Source organism: Sander vitreus, chromosome 20 (genome assembly GCF_031162955.1).
Source record: "Sander vitreus isolate 19-12246 chromosome 20, sanVit1, whole genome shotgun sequence".
Taxonomy (NCBI): Eukaryota; Metazoa; Chordata; class Actinopteri; order Perciformes; family Percidae; genus Sander; species Sander vitreus.
In genome coordinates this window covers 29,563,327-29,586,447 of record NC_135874.1, presented here as the reverse complement: position 1 = coordinate 29,586,447, position 23,121 = coordinate 29,563,327, and the positions used below count along the sequence as shown (strand labels likewise).

The 23,121-nt window shown below is 45.5% G+C and overlaps 2 protein-coding genes across 2 annotated transcripts in view; both read left to right on the top strand.

The window, feature by feature from the left end:
- Positions 1-23,121, top strand: part of LOC144534842 (scavenger receptor cysteine-rich type 1 protein M130-like) — a 65,545-nt gene that overhangs the window by 14,995 nt on the left and 27,429 nt on the right. Inside the window, exons 8-10 of the mRNA XM_078276906.1 lie at positions 5,369-5,695; positions 6,070-6,372; positions 7,059-7,373. Of these exons, the coding sequence (XP_078133032.1) occupies positions 5,369-5,695; positions 6,070-6,372; positions 7,059-7,373 (945 nt within the window). The remainder of the gene's footprint in view (positions 1-5,368; positions 5,696-6,069; positions 6,373-7,058; positions 7,374-23,121) is intronic.
- LOC144535541 (uncharacterized) lies at positions 11,260-20,492 on the top strand. Its single transcript, XM_078278075.1, has 8 exons — positions 11,260-11,347; positions 11,698-12,027; positions 13,970-14,094; positions 14,202-14,300; positions 16,494-16,823; positions 18,759-19,088; positions 19,555-19,751; positions 20,404-20,492. The coding sequence occupies exons 1-7, from the start codon at positions 11,260-11,262 to the stop codon at positions 19,708-19,710; spliced, it is 1,458 nt and encodes a 485-aa protein (XP_078134201.1). The 3' UTR covers positions 19,711-19,751; positions 20,404-20,492.

Genomic DNA, 23,121 nt, shown 5'->3' with positions numbered 1-23,121 from the left:
CCTCTGCGGTTCATATTTAACTAGTAAATCCAAAAAGGTAATTTGGCCCTAAACCATTTAGCGACTTGTAAACCAGCAGAAGAATTAAGAAATCTATTCTTTGGGGTATAGGAAGCCAGTGTAGAGACTTCAGAACTGGAGGGATGTGATCCGGGAGACCTGTAAGACACCGTTACAGTAGTCTAGTCTACTGAAAATAAAGGTGTGGACAAGCTTTTCCAAATCCTGTTGACACATAAGTCCTTTTACCCTTGATATATTTTTAAGGTGGTAAAAGGCAGATTTTGTTATTGTCTTAATGTGGCTGCTAAAATTCAGGTCAGAGTCCATAATTACACCAAGATTTATGGCTTTGTCTGTTGTTTTTTAACATTATTGTTTGAAGCTGGGTGCTGGTTCTTAATCGTTCCTCTTTTGCTCCAAAAAATGATCACCTCAGTTTTTCCTTCATTTAATTTAAGAAAGTTGTGGCTCATCCAATCATTAGTTTGTTCAATGCACCTAGCCAGTTTTTGTATTGGACTGTAGTCTCCAGGCAACATCGTTATGTAGATTTGTGTGTCATCAGCATAACTATGGTAACTTATGTTGTCGTTTTTTCATTATCTGGGCCAGTGGAAGCATATAGATATTAAACAGAAGAGGCCCCAGGAAAGAGCCTTGGGGAACTCCACACGTCATGTCTTTATGCTCAGAAACATAATTACCTATGGACACAAAGTAATTCCTATTCTTTAAATAGGATTGGAACCACTTTAGCACCGAGCCAGAGAGGCCGACCCAGTTTTCGAATTGATCCAAAAAGTATGTTGTGGTCAACCGTATCGAATGCCGCACTGAGATCGAGTAATACTAGGACTGTAGTTTAACCACCATCTGTGTTCAAGTGGATGTCATTAAAAAATGTTGACAAGAGCTGTCTCTGTGCTGTGGTGTGGTCAAAATCCCGATTGGAAGGCATCATAAATATTGTTTAGTGATAGAAAAAGGTTGAGTTGTTGAAAAAACGCTTTTTCAATAATTTTGCTTAAAGGTGGAAGGTTTGATATGGGCCTATAGTTGCTCATTAGTGACGTGTCTAGATTGTTCTTTTTTAAGAGTGGCTTAATGACTGCAGTTTTCAGGGCCTGTGGGAAGATACCTGAGAGAAGAGACGTGTTTACAATCTGTAGAAGATCGAAAGCCAAACAATTCAAAACATTTTTTAAAGAAATCCGTCAGTAGAATATCAAGGCAACAGGAGGAGGTTTTTAGATGTTGTATAATGTCCTCTAGGTTTTTATAGGTAATCATTTGAAATTGTGTCATATTGGGATTTGTTTTGTCTGGACATTGTGACAACACATACCCTGTACTTGATATGGATGCACTGACAGTTTGCCTAATTTTTTTGAAATTTTTTTTTGAAGAAGATGGCGAAATCGTTGCAGGCCTTGGTGGATGAAAGTTCAGATGCTACTGGTACTGGCGGGTTTGTTAACCTATCAACAATAGCAAACAAAGCACGTGAATTATTATTGTTTTTAGCAATAATATCGGAGAAGAAGGACCGCCTTGCATTCCTCAGTTCCATGTCATAAATGCGTAGTCTCTCTTTATAAGTGTCATAATGGACCTGGAGATTGTTTTTCGCCACCTGCGTTCAGCTTTTCGACACTCTTTTTCAGATCTTACATGAACACTTTTTTGCACAGAGATATAGCTGTTAAACGAAACACAGGAATGATCAGAAAGAGCAACATCATTCACCAGAACCTTAGAAATGTTCAGACCTTTCAAGATAATTAAGTCCAGGATGTGACCCTTATTGTGCGTAGGCTCTGTTACATGTTGAGTCAGCCCATAATTATCAAAGATACAGCACATCTCTTTTGTCCCTTTATCCTGGGACTTGTCGACATGGATGTTGAAATCACCAGCAACAATTACACAGTCAAAGTCAACACAGATCATAGACAGCAGTTCAGTAAAGTCATCAAAAAAGGCAGCACAATACTTAGGTGGTCTGTAAATAATTAGAAATATAGCTCTAGCGGTGGACCTAAGATGAAGAGCCACATATTCAAAGGAAGCAAAATGTCCAACAGATATTTGCGTACATAGGAATAAGTCTTTGAACAAAATAGCAACTCCACCTCCTCTTTTGCCAACTCTATTCTCACTCATAAAACCAAAGCCAGGGGGAGCTGACTCGATAAGAACAGCAGCACTGCTACTTTGATTCAACCAGGTTTCAGTTAAAAACATAACATCCAGATTGTGTTTAATAATAAAATCATTGATTAAAAATGATTTTCCTGCTAAAGATCTGACATTTAATAGAGCTATTGTTAGGCAATTAGCTGCCTCATTTTTTGGGGCAGTCTGTGATTAGACGGGGAATGGATGCCAAGTTGGCTATGTTTGCAGTTGAGTGATTTTTACCACTTTGCCGACTCACCAATTTGTGTCTATTATTAGTAATGACTGAAATGATGTAGCTGGTCTGTGGACCAGCAGTGTTATTTGTAGAGGAGAAGGAGGTTATTGGAGAGTGCGTCTGGGAAGTGTATCTGGGTATGTGTTTTTCGGGATGCAAACCGTCAGTCATAACTGTGTGTCTGCAGGGTATGCCGTATATTGTCACATAGCATCTGGCTGCCGCGTGCATTGGGGTGAATCCCATCCCTGCTAAACAGGGAGCCACGTTCCCAAAACAGATTCAAATTGTCAATGAAACCTATGTTGTGAAGGTTGCAGGTACTCTGAAGCCAGGCGTTGAGGCCGAAAAGTCTGCTAAAAAGTTATTTTCAGTGACCTAGAGAGGGAAGTGGGCCCGAAATAAAAACAGACATCTTAGTGCTCTTTAAAGCATCTATGAGAGTGTTGAAATCTTTCTTTGTGCGCTCTCTTTCATGGTAGGACATGTCATTGTGTCCACAGTGGACCACGATACGTTTAATGGACGTTGGGAATGAGAGTATCAGGTCCACAGTTTTAGCCAGGATGTCTGCAACCTTGGCTCCTGGAAAGCAGTGTGTGACAGCATTAAAAAAACGTATGCGCCCGGGTGATGGAGTCACCAATAATTATTGTGGTTGGGGGAAGAGTGGACGAGAGTGGGCGATTGTGGATGGGCAGTGTCAGGAAGAAAACTGTCAGTAACAGTTTCAGATGGACAAGGAAGATAAGATTGCTTACTCGTATTGGTATTCAATCCATCCGGGCAGCAGAGACCACTAGAGCGTCTGATCACCACTTCTCTTAGAAGCTTTCGACGTGATGCAGCGATCCTCTCCCATGACAGCTGGCCAGCCGGTTCTGGAGTCCGAGGACCACCAGACACCCGAGGAGAGGCGTCGAGCAGCTACCTCCAGGAGGGTCAATCCACGACCACGGGGAACCACAGCATCTGCCACCGGTGGGAGTCGGTCCGTGACAGGCCGCCGTAGCCACTCCATTAGCCGTCGACGGATTAGAAGCTCCAGCAACCCCGGTCCCCCATGCGTGAGCCAGGACAGTTAGCCGTGTTGACATCCCGCTCCGACAAGACCTCGTAGCGGTTAGAGAGCCTGATGGTGGTAGGCGATGCAGGAGGCGATGGAGCCCCACCTGAGGCTCTCCCTCGGCCGCAAACCACATCAGTCCAGGAAGCTCTGATGTTCGGTGTCGAGCAAGATGCTGGGCGCTGGCTGGTGTTGAGGTCCCACGGCTCCGTGTCGTGGAGGGCTGCCGAGAGGGTCGAAAGTCGCTGCGACTGGTTGTGAGCCACATCCAGGCTGGCAGACAGCAGAGCATCCTTGGTTTTCAGATCTTCGGAAAAGACGACAAACACCTTCCCTGAGGTCAGCAATTTCTTTGTTTGTGTCCATGAATAACGAGTTAATCCTGCGGGGAAGAGGGGACTCACCAGGTGTATAAGCAACCATGGATCCGGGTAGCTTAGGAGCACCAGGTAGCTTTGGAGCACTTACCTTAGCTCCCGTAACCGAGTTGAGGGTTAAAAAACAGCGTCCCAGTTGTTCCGTTGTTACTCGCTTTCTCACAGTCAAGGTGGTGGTATTCCCGAACTTTAGTGGAAGTTTTGGATAGCTCCGAGTGAAACCGCAGTGAACACAATAACAGTTAATAGTTAGTTAGCAGGTAGCAGCGCCTCTCTCTTCAGGGAAAAGTTTGCCAATTTTCTGTAACTGTACATGCAAATGAATGGTGCCAGTACCCGGAGGTCCACATTAACCTGCCGGTAAAACTCTGCCAGATGACTCGCTTCAGAATCGTAATAGCCATCAGGCTAGTTGACTGAAGGCTGGATGCCCTGGCCTTCTCAGTGTCTTCAGCACAGGGGCTGGAACTGGGAGCAATAGAGGCTCCGGGAACTGAGGGCTGTGGTGCAATTTCCGGAAACACCATGTTGTGGTATGATGAGACTGAGAGAAAGCTTAGACAACATCAGGTCATTCATAGGTCACAGGTCAGGGGACGAGAAGATTCAGCCAGTCTCTAACAACCAAACCTCTTTTTCTCTACAAATTCAAGAAGTCTACGTAGGCAGCTACATGATAAGGGACTGTTTAGTCTCAGGACTGTCTCCTTCTTGAGGTCAGTGGGCCAGCCACACCTTAGCATACTTCCCAGAGAGAGAGATAGGCTGAACTAGGCTTTAGTATCTGTGTTTACAGCACCTGCAATATCTTTGTTTATCTTAAAGTTTCAGCTAAACTTAACGCCTCCAGCATGAGTTTAAATACACCTTCATGAAGACAAGAACTTCAGAGAGTTGGGACAGCACGGCACAATAACTCATCGTGGTTAAACTGTACTGCCTGCTTAACTGAGTGTTCATTAATGCTTCTATGTAAGTCATCGAGGTCTCCCAAACGTTCTTCACGTATGTGAAGTGAGTTGTGCTGCTTCTGAGTTTTTTCCTTAACAACAGGGCAACATAGTATCATGAACTGGGGGGCAACAGAGGAACAGGAACTGGGGGGCAACAGAGGCCAAGGAACATGGAACGGGGGGCAGGAGTCGGCCTGGCCGATTGTGCACTAATTTCTAAACAGTAGCTCCTGTCCAGCCCCTAACCCTGTTAAATTGTTGGGGATATTTTCTAAACAGATTTATATTGTGGGTCACGGATCTTTTCTGAAAAATAAGAGTGAACATGTTTGAACTTGTCTGTGTGGAGAGTAAAGATTGTTGAGTACCTGAGCAGAAGGAACAGATTAGAGAAATATGCAGATGATGATGTCATGTTATTGTTTGAAAACACATTGAAAGTGTTAAAAATGGAAAACAACTGTTAGAGTGTATTAAATGTGAATGTTACTTTTAATCGTAACGTTGCTAGGTCTGACAAGTTCACAACGTCTGTGTGTGTCTGTGTTTACAGACCTGCTGCTTCAGCCCAACATCTCTGTGTCCTCCATGGACGGGGTCTCCGAGGCCCAGCAGCAGGAGTTCCAGGTGTTCAGGGACTCCACCTTCAACATCAGCTGCTCCATCCAGCCACAGTACCCAGGAGGCTTCTTCCAGCTCACCTTCACCTCCTCCAACTCAGCACACAACTCCACCCAGCCAGCTGTCAATCACTCTGCCCACTTCCTGTTTCCTGCTGCAGAGCCCGCCCACCAAGGAACATACAGCTGTGTTTATCGTCTCTATGTTTTCTCTCATAACTTCTCCTCTGAGAGCCGTCTGCTCTCTCTCACCGTCTCAGGTAAGCGGACTGTTTACAGGTTTGGAGAAGATGATTGGTCCAAACTGAGTGAAAATGATCAGCTAAGCACATGTTTCTGATGCTGTGATGACTGTCATCATGTTGCACATGTCATATAGTAACCAAACATATACAAGGTATATGAATGGCAATAGCAAACAAACTGAAGGTCAGAGCATGTTTGGTTACCAGAATAACTCTGGTTCTCTGAGAGGGAGATATGGTCCACCCCCAAAGTGCAGGAGGACCAACACCCCAAAGTCAAATCAGTTTTATTTCTACAGATTATTCTCAGAGGACTTTATAATCTGTTATAGTCTCTGTCCTCAGAGCCTCAGTTCAGATAAAGATATGAAACTCTGGTTTCTGTGCAGAGCCTGTCAGGTTGGTGGGAGGAGACACTCGCTGTGCAGGAACACTGGAGCTGAAACATAACAGAGAATGGAGACTAGTGAGTTACATTACAGTAGATTATTACAATGACTGGACCATGAAGAAAGCAGCTGCTGCCTGCAGAGACTTGGACTGTGGCTCTGCTGTTTCTGTAGAAGAGAGAAAAGAGTCCTCAGACAGATCTGTGTGGAGGATCAGGTCTGAGTGTGTTGAGTCTGGATCTGTTCTGAGGGAGTGTACAGCATCATCTTCCTCTTCCTCCATCCTGAATCTCATCTGCTCAGGTAAGACCATCAGTGACATCATGTATGACATAATTTATGGCAGTAATGTACCCAGATTGACACACATGCAGCAGCTAGAATGGCAGCAGACTGTCTCCAGCAGCCATGACGGACTCTGATGAGCTGCTGCCTCAATAAATCAGCTGCTGAATGCACCAATATAAAATAAAAAAAACAATAGTTAAGCCACCTACACATGATTTGTGGTAAAACCACTCTGCGCTTTCTGTGCATTTGTTTTCCTATTAGTAGAGCGGTGTAGAAACTCGGAAGAAGAGCTATCCTTGGCATCTCACACCACTTGGAAGTGCTGCCAGACCCTGCTCTCAAATATCAAAGTATTTGAACTTTGACCTTGTTGCCGCTGACCTTTTGAGGCACAAGCAATTCCTGAAGCAATGATGACGTATACTTATGCTGCGCTTTGCCTCTCTGCTCTGTGCCCTACCTTCCGGTTTCAGCACGGATCATGTGTGGCCGGCTTTAAGTGTATTAAATGTAAATGTGTTGGTAACATTGCTGTAGTTTGTAGTGTTATAAATATGTGTTCTGTTGTTAATAATCAACTTCTGTTGGATCTGTGCTGAGTCCAGTTTGAATCACTGAATTGTTGTTTCCTGACATCTTTTTATTTAGTGTCTGGTGTCTTTTCTCTCTCTCTATTGTATCTTCTATCATCTCTCCAGACTCTGTCAGGCTGGTGAATGGGACCAGTCTGTGCTCAGGCAGACTGGAGGTGAAGACCAACCAGTCTATCCAGCGCTGGTCCTCAGTGTGTGAAGATGACTTTGACCAGCAGGATGCAGAGGTGGTCTGTAGGGAGCTTGGCTGTGGGCCTCCTTCAGTCCTCCAGGGGGCGCTCTATGGAGAAGTGGAGCCTCCAATGAGGACCAAAGAGTTCCAGTGTGGAGGCCATGAGTCTGCTCTCCTGGACTGTAGAAGCTCAGGCTCAGATAGAAACACCTGCTCACCTGGAAAAGCTGTTGGACTCACCTGCTCAGGTAGAAGAGGAGCTGCAGCTCTGATTTGGTTCATTTCTGTTCTAATGAAACTCACTTTGTTCTTTTGCTGATGACTCTCTGGTTTCTGTTCAGAGCCTGATGCTGTCAGGTTGGTGGGAGGAGCCAGTCGCTGTGCAGGAACACTGGAGGTGAAACATCAGGGAGAATGGAGGCCAGTGAGTTACCATGACTCTGACTGGACCCTGACGACAGCAGCTGCTGCCTGCAGAGCGTTGGACTGTGGCTCTGCTGTTTCTGTAGAAGAGAGAGAAGAGTCCTCAGGCAGATCTGTGTGGTGGATCAGGTCTGACTGTGTTCAGTCTGGATCTGCTCTGAGGGAGTGTGCAGTATCACGTTACTCTGTCCTACATCCTGGATCTTACCTGCTCAGGTAAGCCCATCAGTGACATCATCTATGACATCATCTATGACAGTAATGTACCCAGGTTGACACACACATGCAGCAGCTAGAATGGCAGCAGACTCTCCAGCAGCCATGACGGAGTCTGATGAGCTGCTGCCTCAGTAAATCAGCTGCTGAATGCATCAAGATGAATGCACCACCAGACACCCGAGGAGGAGACGTCGAGCCGTGGGGAATCACAGCAGCTACCTCCAGGAGGGTCAATCCACGACCACGGGGAACCACAGCATCTGCCACCGGTGGGGTCGGTCCGTGACAGGCCGCCGTAGCCACTCCATTAGCCGTCGACGGATTAGAAGCTCCAGCAACCCCGGTCCCCATGCGTGAGCCAGGACAGTTAGCCGTGTTGACATCCCGCTCCGACAAGACCTCGTAGCGGTTAGAGAGCCTGATGGTGGTAGGCGATGCAGGAGGCGATGGAGCCCCACCTGAGGCTCTCCCTCGGCCGCAAACCACATCAGTCCAGGAAGCTCTGATGTTCGGTGTCGAGCAAGACGCTGGGCGCTGGCTGGTGTTAGGGTCCCACGGCTCCGTGTCGTGGAGGGCCGCCGAGAGGGTCGAAATTCGCTGCGACTGGTTGTGAGCCACATCCAGGCTGGCAGACAGCAGATCATCCTTGGTTTTCAGATCTTCGGAAAGACGACGAACATCTTCCCTGAGGTCAGCAATTTCTTTGTTTGTGTCCATGAATAACGAGTTAATCCTGCGGGGAAGAGGGGACTCACCAGGTGTATAAGCAACCATGGATCCGGGTAGCTTAGGAGCACCAGCAGGGGGCAAAGAACACAGCCCTGAGGGGATCCGGTGCTGATGGTCTGTGAGTCGGAGACGTGTTTCCCCAGCTTCACATGCTGCTTCCTGTCAGACAGGAAGTCAGTGATCCACCTGCAGGTGGAGTCAGGCACGCCTAGCTGGGAGTGTTTCTCCTGGAGCAGAGCCGGGATGATGCTGTTAAAGGCAGAGCTGAAGTCCACAAACAGGATCCTGGCGTAGGTTCCTGCGGAGTCCAGGTGCCGGAGGATGTAGTGGAGGGCCAGGTTGACTGCATCGTCTACAGACCTATTGGCTCTGTAGGCAAACTGCAGGGGGTCCAGGAGGGGGTCCAGGAGGGGGTCGGTGATGTCTTTGAGGTGTGAAAGCACAAGGCGCTCAAAGGACTTCATAACCACAGAGGTCAAGGCAACGGGTCTGAAGTCGGGTCTTTAGTTTCTGCCTGTAGGCAGGGATCAGGTGAACCATGTGCAGCACGGGGGATTGCGTGATAAGCATCCCTGACTGTGGTATAACAGTGATCCAGAATGTTCTCCTCTCTGGTCTGGTATTTAATATGCTGTCTATATTTAGGGAGTTCATGAGTGAGGTTCCCTTTATTAAAGTCTCCAAGGACAATAACTAGGGAGTCCGGGTTGGTCCGCTCCACGCACAGTATCTGGTCGGCGAGCATGCGCTGTGTGTGCTGCACGTTGTCCTGCGGCGGGATGTAAACACCGACCAGAATGAATGAGTGGAACTCACGGAGTGAATAAAAAGGCTTACAGTTTATGATGAAAGGTTCCAGGTCAGGAGAACAATGCTGCTGGATCACTGTCACGTCGTTGCACCAGCCGCTGTTGATGTAGAAACAGATTCCTCCACCTTTAGTTTTGCTGGAGAGGTCCGTGTCTCTGTCCGCTCTGTAGAGCTGGAAGCCTGCCAGCTGCAGCACAGAGTCCGGTATTAATCCACAGAGCCACGTCTCCGTGAAGCACAAAACAGCAGATGAAGAAAAGTCCTTGTTTCTCACCAACAGCAGTTGTAATTCCTCCAGTTTGTTGGGCAGTGAGCGCACGTTAGAGAGGAATATTCCTGGGAACAGTGTGCGTAATCCTCGCTGACGGAGACGCACCAGCGCTCCGGCCCGTTTCCCTCTCCTCCGACGTTTCGCTGCGTGAGCAAAGGTGAGCCCACCTTTGACCAGAATGTCCAAAATTTCCAGTGAAGGGAGAAGAAAAGTGGGAAATAAGTCCGATGGTGTTGTCCCCCTGAAGTTCACGAGCTCTTCACTGGTGAATGAGCTCCGGGTACCATCGCAAGAAACAAAACAAAACAGAGCAAACCAACACACCGTGTCACCATTCTGCGGCGCCATCTTGGTATCTTGGTTGCTACCATAACAGGCACCAATGACCAACTGGCCCCAACTTTGAGCAGCTCAGCTCAGCCGGGGGCTTGTTAGTATCTCCACTCCCACTTCACCCTGGGAAACTCCTTCAAAGTCGAGAGTCCAGCCCCTATCCCTTTTAGAGTTTAGAGATAATTTTCTAAACAGGTTTCTAATATGGGTTACAGATCTACTCAGAGAAATAAGAAAGAGTAAACACGTTTGAACTTGTCTGTGTGGAATACCTGCCGGTGTAACCAGGGGTAAAGAAACTAAAGACTGCTAGGGCTCTGAAACTTAGGATTGTTGCAGCTCAACAGTAACTTGTGTCGGCCGGACCTCTGACTGAGAACAAGGTGCTGGTGACAGCGGGGCCACTGATTGAACTGGGAAGTGTGTGGCGATGTGGACAATTTGCAGGGCAGTGAAGACTCAATGGAGCAGGGCAGTGGAGCCACCAGGATGAGGCGTCGGTAGCCATGTCGACCACTTCCCCTTTCACAGCCTCCACGGTTCCCAGGGAAGATGGCCAGGCAGATCCCCACAAAGCACTGCTGAGTGCCGCGCATGCTTGCTGGTTAACTGTAGTTCAGACTGTCCGGAGTTCATGTTGGCTTTTAACTGGAGTACTAGCCATCAGGCTAGTTGACTGAAGGCTGGATGCCCTGGCCTTCTCAGTGTCTTCAGCACAGGGGCTGGAACTTGGGGCAATAGAAGCTCTGGAAATGGGACCAATAGAGGCTCAGGAACTGAGGGCTGTGGTGCAATTTCCGGAAACACCATGTTGTGGTGTGCTGAGACTGAGAGAAAGCTTAGACAACATCAGGTCATTCATAGGTCACAGGTCAGGGGACGAGAAGATTCAGCCAGTCTCTAACAACCAAACCTCTTTTTCTCTACAAATTCAAGAAGTCTACGTAGGCAGCTACATGATAAGGGACTGTTTAGTCTCAGGACTGTCTCCTTCTTGAGGTCAGTGGGCCAGCCACACCTTAGCATACTTCCCAGAGAGAGAGATAGGCTGAACTAGGCTTTAGTATCTGTGTTTACAGCACCTGCAATATCTTTGTTTATCTTAAAGTTTCAGCTAAACTTAACGCCTCCAGCATGAGTTTAAATACACCTTCATGAAGACAAGAACTTCAGAGAGTTGGGACAGCACGGCACAATAACTCATCGTGGTTAAACTGTACTGCCTGCTTAACTGAGTGTTCATTAATGCTTCTATGTAAGTCATCGAGGTCTCCCAAACGTTCTTCACGTATGTGAAGTGAGTTGTGCTGCTTCTGAGTTTTTCCTTAACAACAGGGCAACATAGACTCATGAACTGGGGGCAACAGAGGAACAGGAACTGGGGGCAACAGAGGCCAAGGAACATGGAACGGGGGGCAGGAGTCGGCCTGGCCGATTGTGCACTAATTTCTAAACAGTAGCTCCTGTCCAGCCCCTAACCCTGTTAAATTGTTGGGGATCATTTTCTAAACAGATTTATATTGTGGGTCACGGATCTTTTCTGAAAAATAAGAGTGAACATGTTTGAACTTGTCTGTGTGGAGAGTAAAGATTGTTGAGTACCTGAGCAGAAGGAACAGATTAGAGAAATATGCAGATGATGATGTCATGTTATTGTTTGAAAACACATTGAAAGTGTTAAAAATGGAAAACAACTGTTAGAGTGTATTAAATGTAAATGTTACTTTTAATCGTAACGTTGCTAGGTCTGACAAGTTCACAACGTCTGTGTGTGTCTGTGTTTACAGACCTGCTGCTTCAGCCCAACATCTCTGTGTCCTCCTCCATGGACGGGGTCTCCGAGGCCCAGCAGCAGGGGTTCCAGGTGTTCAGGGACTCCACCTTCACTATCAGCTGCTCCATCCAGCCACAGTACCCAGGAGGCTCCTTCCAGCTCACCTTCACCTCCTCCAACTCAGCACACAACTCCACCCAGCCAGCTGTCAATCACTCTGCCCACTTCCTGTTTCCTGCTGCAGAGCCCGCCCACCAAGGAACATACAGCTGTGTTTATCGTCTCTATGTTTTCTCTCATAACTTCTCCTCTGAGAGCCGTCTGCTCTCTCTCACCGTCTCAGGTAAGCGGACTGTTTACAGGTTTGGAGAAGATGATTGGTCCAAACTGAGTGAAAATGATCAGCTAAGCACATGTTTCTGATGCTGTGATGACTGTCATCATGTTGCACATGTCATATAGTAACCAAACATATACAAGGTATATGAATGGCAACAGCAAACAAACTGAAGGTCAGAGCATGTTTGGTTACCAGAATAACTGGTTCTCTGAGAGGGAGATATGGTTCACATCCCAAAGTGGGTCCGGATGGCTTTCAGCTTTGGTGATATCTGACTTTTACAGATAGCGTCTTTCTCGTGTGGATATGAGGTCCCTCCTGGTACAGGATACTGCTGAAGAAATTCAGTCCATATGTCTATATATTCTTTCTTTACAGCACCTGCAATATCTTTGTTTACCTTAAAGGTCCCATGGCATGAAAATGTCACTTTGAGGTTTTTTAACATTAAAATGAGTTCCCCCCAGCCTGCCTATGGCCCCCCCCAGTGGCTAGAAATGGTGTAAACCGAGCCCTGGGTATCCTGCTCTGCCTTTGAGAAAATGAAAGCTCAGATGGGCCGATCTGGAATCTTCCCTTTATGACGTCACAAGGAGGAAAGTTACCTCCCCTTTCTCTGCTTTGCCCGCCCAATTTGGCCCATATGTCAGTACCCGATCCGTACCGCCTGTAAGATCTGTTCTGCGCATGCGCATAATTACGTAGTAGGAAACTAACGATGTCCCTGTGTGATTTGTACCACGCATGCGTTGAAACACTTTACGATCAAACATCACAACTTTTTTATTAAATCTTTATTATACAATAGTCATAGCTACAAACAATCGAGACTTGTCACTGATCCAGAACTGTGTAGCGACGTTGTTGTTGTGTTGTTTGTGTTTAATATTTCGTCTTGACTAATAACCATAGACTGTCTATTATTAATGCGATGAAGTGTAAACGTACATAAGTGTCCTTTTGAAGACGGGATGACACCACTGCTGCATACCACTATAGTAGCTACATGCTAACGGCAGTCAACACTATAGCAGCTACATGCTAACGGCAGTAAACACTATAGCAGCTACATGCTAACGGCAGTAAACACTATAGTAGCTACATGCTAACGGCAGTAAACACTACAGTAGCTACATGCTAACGGCAGTAAACACTATAGTAGCTACATGCTAACGGCAGTAAACATGTCATCTTAGCTGGCAATGTTGTTAAATTCTCCCCAATCCGGGTCACATTCCTGCTGAATGTCCGATTGTGTAGTGTTTGGTTCAGAAGCCTTTATCTGAGATTTTTGACGTTAGAAAGTGCTGCTTCGTTCCACTACAATCTAACGTTAGCATACTCATAGCTAACTATTATGTAGCTGCATGCTAACGCGACATAGCGGAGTATAAATAGCTAGCTATATATGTATGTAGCAGGACTTTGTACCGTAAAACAATCACCAATAAAGGCTTCTAAACCAAATACTACCCAACCAGACATGTCCCAGCAGTAAAGTGACCGGAATTTGGGGTGAAATGTCGAGCATTGAGCTACATAATAGTTAGCTAGGAGTTAGCTGGTCTCTCACAGACATCTCATTTGTAGCCCTGTTTTTTACCTGATACTTTCATAAAAGTACAAACACATGAAGTGAGAGGTATACACATGCTTAAACTTCATTTAAAGCATGATTAACCTGAAGCAGGACGGAGTCATGACTTAAAACACCAAAGCAAGGCTTCTAGCTCAGGCTAGCTAGCGTTAGCAAATTACCTTCAAAGCTGCAAAGAAATGAAGAAACATAAAATGTGAAGCCTTTATTTAATTTGCTGCGTGGTGTCAGTACTGGATGGCCGGGACGACCCTCCCTATATCATTAACAGATACTTTAGGCAATGCCAGCAAACACGTTGCTAGGGCCTGACAAGTTCACAACGTCTGTGTGTGTCTGTGTTTACAGACCTGCTGCTTCAGCCCAACATCTCTGTGTCCTCCTCCATGGACGGGGGTCTCCGAGGCCCAGCAGCAGGGGTTCCAGGTGTTCAGGGACTCCACCTTCACTATCAGCTGCTCCATCCAGCCACAGTACCCAGGAGGCTCCTTCCAGCTCACCTTCACCTCCTCCAACTCAGCACACAACTACACCCAGCCAGCTGTCAATCACTCTGCCCACTTCCTGTTTCCTGCTGCAGAGCCCGCCCACCAAGGAACATACAGCTGTGTTTATCATCTCTATGTTTTCTCTCATAACTTCTCCTCTGAGAGCCGTCTGCTCTCTCTCACCGTCTCAGGTAAGCGGACTGTTTACAGGTTTGGAGAAGATGATTGGTCCAAACTGAGTTAAAATGATCAGCTAAGCACATGTTTCTGATGCTGTGATGACTGTCATCATGTTGCACATGTCACATAGTAACCAAACATATACAAGGTATATGAATGGCAACAGCAAACAAACTGAAGGTCAGAGCATGTTTGGTTACCAGAATAACTGGTTCTCTGAGAGGGAGATATGGTTCACATCCCAAAGTGGGTCCGGATGGCTTTCAGCTTTGGTGATATCTGACTTTTACAGATAGCGTCTTTCTCGTGTGGATATGAGGTCCCTCCTGGTACAGGATACTGCTGAAGAAATTCAGTCCATATGTCTATATATTCTTTCTTTACAGCACCTGCAATATCTTTGTTTACCTTAAAGGTCCCATGGCATGAAAATGTCACTTTGAGGTTTTTTAACATTAAAATGAGTTCCCCCAGCCTGCCTATGGCCCCCCAGTGGCTAGAAATGGTGTAAACCGAGCCCTGGGTATCCTGCTCTGCCTTTGAGAAAATGAAAGCTCAGATGGGCCGATCTGGAATCTTCCCTTTATGACGTCACAAGGAGGAAAGTTACCTCCCCTTTCTCTGCTTTGCCCGCCCAATTTGGCCCATATGTCAGTACCCGATCCGTACCGCCTGTAAGATCTGTTCTGCGCATGCGCATAATTACGTAGTAGGAAACTAACGATGTCCCTGTGTGATTTGTACCACGCATGCGTTGAAACACTTTACGATCAAACATCACAACTTTTTTTATTAAATCTTTATTATACAATAGTCATAGCTACAAACAATCGAGACTTGTCACTGATCCAGAACTGTGTAGCGACGTTGTTGTTGTGTTGTTTGTGTTTAATATTTCGTCTTGACTAATAACCATAGACTGTCTATTATTAATGATGAAGTGTAAACGTACATAAGTGTCCTTTTGAAGACGGGATGACACCACTGCTGCATACCACTATAGTAGCTACATGCTAACGGCAGTCAACACTATAGCAGCTACATGCTAACGGCAGTAAACACTATAGCAGCTACATGCTAACGGCAGTAAACACTATAGTAGCTACATGCTAACGACGGTAAACACTATAGCAGCTACATGCTAACGGCAGTCAACACTATAGCAGCTACATGCTAACGGCAGTCAACACTATAGTAGCTACATGCTAATGGCAGTCAACACTATAGCAGCTACATGCTAACGGCAGTAAACACTATAGCAGCTACATGCTAACGGCAGTAAACACTATAGCAGCTACATGCTAACGGCAGTAAACACTATAGCAGCTACATGCTAACGGCAGTAAACACTATAGCGGCTACATGCTAACGGCAGTAAACACTATAGCAGCTACATGCTAACGGCAGTAAACACTATAGCAGCTACATGCTAACGGCAGTAAACATGTCATCTTAGCTGGCAATGTTGTTAAATTCTCCCCAATTCCGGGTCACATTCCTGCTGAATGTCCGATTGTGTAGTGTTTGGTTCAGAAGCCTTTATCTGAGATTTTTGACGTTAGAAAGTGCTGCTTCGTTCCACTACAATCTAACGTTAGCATACTCATAGCTAACTATTATGTAGCTGCATGCTAACGTGACATAGCGGAGTATAAATAGCTAGCTATATATGTATGTAGCAGGACTTTGTACCGTAAAACAATCACCAATAAAGGCTTCTAAACCAAATACTACCCAACCAGACATGTCCCAGCAGTAAAGTGACCGGAATTTGGGGTGAAATGTCGAGCATTGAGCTACATAATAGTTAGCTAGGAGTTAGCTGGTCTCTCACAGACATCTCATTTGTAGCCCTGTTTTTACCTGATACTTTCATAAAAGTACAAACACATGAAGTGAGAGGTATACACATGCTTAAACTTTATTTAAAGCATGATTAACCTGAAGCAGGACGGAGTCATGACTTAAAACACCAAAGCAAGGCTTCTAGCTCAGGCTAGCTAGCGTTAGCAAATTACCTTCAAAGCTGCAAAGAAATGAAGAAACATAAAATGTGAAGCCTTTATTTAATTTGCTGCGTGGTGTCGTACTGGATGGCCGGATCGACCCTCCCTATATCATTAACAGATACTTTAGGCAATGCCAGCAAACACGTTGCTAGGGCCTGACAAGTTCACAACGTCTGTGTGTGTCTGTGTTTACAGACCTGCTGCTTCAGCCCAACATCTCTGTGTCCTCCTCCATGGACGGGGTCTCCGAGGCCCAGCAGCAGGGGTTCCAGGTGTTCAGGGACTCCACCTTCACTATCAGCTGCTCCATCCAGCCACAGTACCCAGGAGGCTCCTTCCAGCTCACCTTCACCTCCTCCAACTCAGCACACAACTACACCCAGCCAGCTGTCAATCACTCTGCCCACTTCCTGTTTCCTGCTGCAGAGCCCGCCCACCAAGGAACATACAGCTGTGTTTATCATCTCTATGTTTTCTCTCATAACTTCTCCTCTGAGAGCCGTCTGCTCTCTCTCACCGTCTCAGGTAAGCGGACTGTTTACAGGTTTGGAGAAGATGATTGGTCCAAACTGAGTTAAAATGATCAGCTAAGCACATGTTTCTGATGCTGTGATGACTGTCATCATGTTGCACATGTCACATAGTAACCAAACATATACAAGGTATATGAATGGCAACAGCAAACAAACTGAAGGTCAGAGCATGTTTGGTTACCAGAATAACTGGTTCTCTGAGAGGGAGATATGGTTCACATCCCAAAGTGGGTCCGGATGGCTTTCAGCTTTGGTGATATCTGACTTTTACAGATAGCGTCTTTCTCGTGTGGATATGAGGTCCCTCCTGGTACAGGATACTGCTGAAGAAATTCAGTCCATATGTCTATATATTCTTTCTTTACAGCACCTGCAATATCTTTGTTTACCTTAAAGGTCCCATGGCATGAAAATGTCACTTTGAGGTTTTTTAACATTAAAATGAGTTCCCCCCAGCCTGCCTATGGCCCCCCAGTGGCTAGAAATGGTGTAAACCGAGCCCTGGGTATCCTGCTCTGCCTTTGAGAAAATGAAAGCTCAGATGGGCCGATCTGGAATCTTCCCTTTATGACGTCACAAGGAGGAAAGTTACCTCCCCTTTTCTCTGCTTTGCCCGCCCAATTTGGCCCATATGTCAGTACCCGATCCGTACCGCCTGTAAGATCTGTTCTGCGCATGCGCATAATTACGTAGTAGGAAACTAACGATGTCCCTGTGTGATTTGTACCACGCATGCGTTGAAACACTTTACGATCAAACATCACAACTTTTTTTATTAAATCTTTATTATACAATAGTCATAGCTACAAACAATCGAGACTTGTCACTGATCCAGAACTGTGTAGCGACGTTGTTGTTGTGTTGTTTGTGTTTAATATTTCGTCTTGACTAATAACCATAGACTGTCTATTATTAATGATGAAGTGTAAACGTACATAAGTGTCCTTTGAAGACGGGATGACACCACTGCTGCATACCACTATAGTAGCTACATGCTAACGGCAGTCAACACTATAGCAGCTACATGCTAACGGCAGTCAACACTATAGCAGCTACATGCTAACGGCAGTAAACACTATAGCAGCTACATGCTAACGGCAGTAAACACTATAGCAGCTACATGCTAACGGCAGTAAACACTATAGTAGCTACATGCTAACGGCAGTAAACATGTCATCTTAGCTGGCAATGTTGTTAAATTCTCCCCAATCCGGGTCACATTCCTGCTGAATGTCTGATTGTGTAGTGTTTGGTTCAGAAGCCTTTATCTGAGATTTTTTGACGTTAGAAAGTGCTGCTTCGCTCCACTACAATCTAACGTTAGCATACTCATAGCTAACTATTATGTAGCTGCATGCTAACGTGACATAGCGGAGTATAAATAGCTAGCTATATATGTATGTAGCAGGACTTTGTACCGTAAAACAATCACCAATAAAGGCTTCTAAACCAAATACTACCCAACCAGACATGTCCCAGCAGTAAAGTGACCGAATTTGGGGTGAAATGTCGAGCATTGAGCTACATAATAGTTAGCTAGGAGTTAGCTGGTCTCTCACAGACATCTCATTTGTAGCCCTGTTTTTACCTGATACTTTCATAAAAGTACAAACACATGAAGTGAGAGGTATACACATGCTTAAACTTCATTTAAAGCATGATTAACCTGAAGCAGGACGGAGTCATGACTTAAAACACCAAAGCAAGGCTTCTAGCTCAGGCTAGCTAGCGTTAGCAAATTACCTTCAAAGCTGCAAAGAAATGAAGAAACATAAAATGTGAAGCCTTTATTTAATTTGCTGCGTGGTGTCGTACTGGATGGCCGGACGACCCTCCCTATATCATTAACAGATACTTTAGGCAATGCCAGCAAACACGTTGCTAGGCCTGACAAGTTCACAACGTCTGTGTGTGTCTGTGTTTACAGACCTGCTGCTTCAGCCCAACATCTCTGTGTCCTCCTCCATGGACGGGGTCTCCGAGGCCCAGCAGCAGGGGTTCCAGGTGTTCAGGGACTCCACCTTCACTATCAGCTGCTCCATCCAGCCACAGTACCCAGGAGGCTTCTTCCAGCTCACATTCACCTCCTCCAACTCAGCACACAACTACACCCAGCCAGCTGTCAATCACTCTGCCCACTTCCTGTTTCCTGCTGCAGAGCCTGCCCACCAAGGAACATACAGCTGTGTTTATCATCTCTATGTTTTCTCTCATAACTTCTCCTCTGAGAGCCGTCTGCTCTCTCTCACCGTCTCAGGTAAGCGGACTGTTTACAGGTTTGGAGAAGATGATTGGTCCAAACTGAGTGAAAATGATCAGCTAAGCACATGTTTCTGATGCTGTGATGACTGTCATCATGTTGCACATGTCATATAGTAACCAAACGTATACAAGGTATATGAATGGCAACAGCAAACAAACTGAAGGTCAGAGCATGTTTGGTTACCAGAATAACTCTGGTTCTCTGAGAGGGAAACATGGTCCACCCCCAAAGTGCAGGAGGACCAACACCCCAAAGTCAAATCAGTTTTATTTCTACAGATTATTCTCAGAGGACTTTATAATCTGTTATAGTCTCTGTCCTCAGAGCCTCGGTTCAGATGAAGATAAACCCCACAAAAGAGATGTGTTCATGTTGAAGTGATTCAGGTCAGTTTGTGTTTAACGGGAGATGTTGGACTCTTGATGTTGTGTGATGTGATGACTGTCCATGTGTTCCATAGATCCATCATCAGATCCATCAGATCCATCATCAGATCCATCAGATCCATCATCAAATCCATCAGATCCATCATCAGATCCATCAGATCCATCAGTTCCATCATCACCTTCATCTACTCGAAGGCCTTTTATTATCGGAGTGGGTGTCTTTTCTCTGACTCTGCTGTTGGTGATCACTGCCCTTTCCTTCTACTGTAAGGTACGGACACACACCTGCTGTTTAGACCACTAACTGAAATGAAGCAGCCTAAGGCCCTGTTTACACGAGAACAGTCATGGGTGAAAACATAAAAATATTTTATCGGATGTGCCTTTTGTTTAGACGGCGATGGCATTTTTGGGGCTTAAAAACACAAAAAATGTCGTTACATAAATCAAAATAAAGAGTGATTACTCGCTCATGGCCACTCAGCCTGCCTATACTTGGTCCGGATGGCTTTCAGCTTTAGTGATATCTGACTTTTACAGATAGGGTCTTTCTCATGTGGATATGAGGTCCCTCCTGGTACAGGATACTGCTGAAGAAATTCGGTCCATATGTCTATATATTTTGACTGGCAGGACTCCCAGTCCACGCCCTGTATTGCCACCTCCTTGTGCTTCACACTGCCACCTAGCCGCCTGGTGTGCATACTACATAAAATTTCACAAACTTTTGCATCACCATATGCACGCAGATTTGACACCCAAAACTCTCGTCTAAATGCGGAATAAATAGTGATAACGCAACGCCACTTTTGCGTTTTCTCTTCAGATCGTTTCCGTCTAAACATAGCCTAAGTCTGTGTTTGTTGAACTGAAGAGAGGAGTGATGCAGGAAGTCACATCTGTGTGTTGTCATGTCTCTCCAGGCCAGCAGGGGGCAGAAGCCGGACAGACCGAGGAACATTGAGCTGCTTTCTTATAAGCATCTTGTTTCTGAAGCTGAAGGAGAGCTGACTGATGAGGACGGAGCGGAGAGAGCAGAGTAAAAAGTACAATATTTCTCTCTGAAATGTAGCAGGGTAGAAATAGAAATTGGCATGAAAAGAAAAGGCTCAAGTAAAGTACAAGAACTTCACGTTTGGACTTAAAAACAGTACTGGTATACACGTACTTAGTAACATTCAACAACAGTGAGTATCCTGGGTGTTCCTGAAGCTGAAGGAGGGCTGACTGATGAGGACGGAGCGCAGGGAGCAGAGTAACACCTCCTCATCTCACATCCAGAACGTTTTTAAAACACCATTTAAATAAGAAGGCAGGAATTATTATATAACATGTTGCTCTCAGCTCTAAACCTACTAGTTAACACCTCAGAAATATAAAGTTTATTTTAGAAATTAGACTTTAAAGCAGGAATACCGAAATCCAAGCAGCCAGCACAATACAAACCGGCCAAAGACACACCGACCCAGGCCGATCGGGAACGATGCCGGACAATTAATGTTAAAGATTAAACTAAAATAAACATTGACATATATACTCTGCTTTCTGTATTATAATACTCGATGTAATATAAATGATGATGAAGCTCTATAATAAATGTTTCTCTATTACCTGTTCAGAGGAAATAAAACCTCTTTAATAAACTGTGAAACTGTAAATGAGCTGATTTTAATTTGTATTCTCCCATCATGCAACACTGTGGGGACATCCACTAAATGTAATCATTGCATTAAAAGTATTTCAAATGTAAAGGAAACATCTGGTGTCTGAATGATTCTGTTTTCATCTGTTTCAACAGTTATTAAAGTAGAGAAGAACATCATCAACATAGCAGCTTATTCTTAACTTTTCAACAGTCGTGTAGATTGTTTGTTAAAGGACAACTCCAGACATTGTTTAAATTCACAATGGTCCCTGTCTCAATCCTGCCAGTAGCTACACACACACACACACAGAGACACACACACAGAGACACACACACACACACACACACACACACACACACAGACACACACACACACACACACAGAGACACACACACACACACACACACACACACACACACACACAGACACACACACACACACACACACACACACAGACACACACACACACACACAGAGACACACACACACACACAGACACACACACACAGACAAACACAATAAATGAACTTTTGCACGATATTCTAATTTTCCGAGTTTCACCTGTACATCAGACCGAGACCAGGTTCAGATAGAGACCAGGTTCAGACTGAGACCAGGTTCAGATAGAGACCAGTTTCAGACTGAGACCAAGTTCAAATAGAGACCAGGTTCAGATAGAGGCCAGATTCAGACTGAGACCAGGTTCAGACTGAGACCAGGTTCAGACTGAGACCAGGAGCCGATAGAGACCAGGTTCATTTCCTGTGGTCGTGTGGTGTTTGTGACATTACTTGAGATGTAACTATGGACAATCATGTGATTAATCAACTGACAGCCCTGTCTACAGGTGAAATTCGGATAGTTAGAGTATGGTATTGTATAACATTTATTCAGCATTTGAGTTCAATAAAAGGACTCCTGAGACGTGGGATTCTCTCTTGCTCTGCGCTGCTGGCTGGTTGCCCGTCGTCCTTTAAGCTGTGGCTGTTGTTTGGTAATAAAACTGTAGAGTTTTGTGAGGTGGAGGTTGAGGACCTTAGGTAAGTTGGGGGTATCCTGTACGTGCACGTAGTTGATCTTTGTATAGATACACCAGGTTTAAGTTCAGACATTGACCAGGTTCAGAGAGTGACCAGGTTCAGGCATTGACCAGGTTCAGACAGTGACCAGGTTCAGAGAGTGACCAGGTTCAGAGAGTGACCAGGTTCAGAGAGTGACCAGGTTCAGACATTGACCAGGTTCAGACATTGACCAGGTTCAGAAATTGACCAGGTTCAGACATTGACCAGGTTCAGACATTGACCAGTTTCAGACTGAGATCAGGTTCAGATAGAAACCAGGTTCAGAGAGTGACCAGGTTCAGAGAGAGACCAGTTTCAGACTGAGATCAGGTTCAGATAGAGACCAGGTTCAGACATTGACCAGGTTCAGAGAGAGACCAGTTTCAGACTGAGATCAGGTTCAGATAGAGACCAGGTTCAGACATTGACCAGGTTCAGAGAGAGACCAGTTTCAGACTGAGATCAGGTTCAGATAGAGACCAGGTTCAGAGAGTGACCAGGTTCAGAGAGATGGTTTAAGTGTGGTTTCCGCCTGTGTAATGTTCTCTTTATCTTTTTTTAGAGAAGCAGGCTAGGTTTTTTTGTTTGACTTGTTTAGTGTGAAGAGCTAGTGGTGAGCTAGGCGTAGTTTTGTTATATTAATTTCATTTGTTTGGCACAACCTCCAGGTCCCGTCTTCCACCATCCTGTTGTGAGCTATTTCCATATCCATATCCAAATCAAAGATTTCACTTTTACACTGACTCTGTCATACTTTATCGATTGTCGCATTACCGTCGCCGAATCCATCGAATGGGTCGTAACACACCTGCAACGTGTTCCTGAGCCTTTAAATGGTCTCTGTCTGGTTCAGTATAATTCACAATCATGGGGAAGACTGCTGTCCTGACCGTTGTGCAGAAAACCATCATTGACACCCTCCACGAGGAGGGAA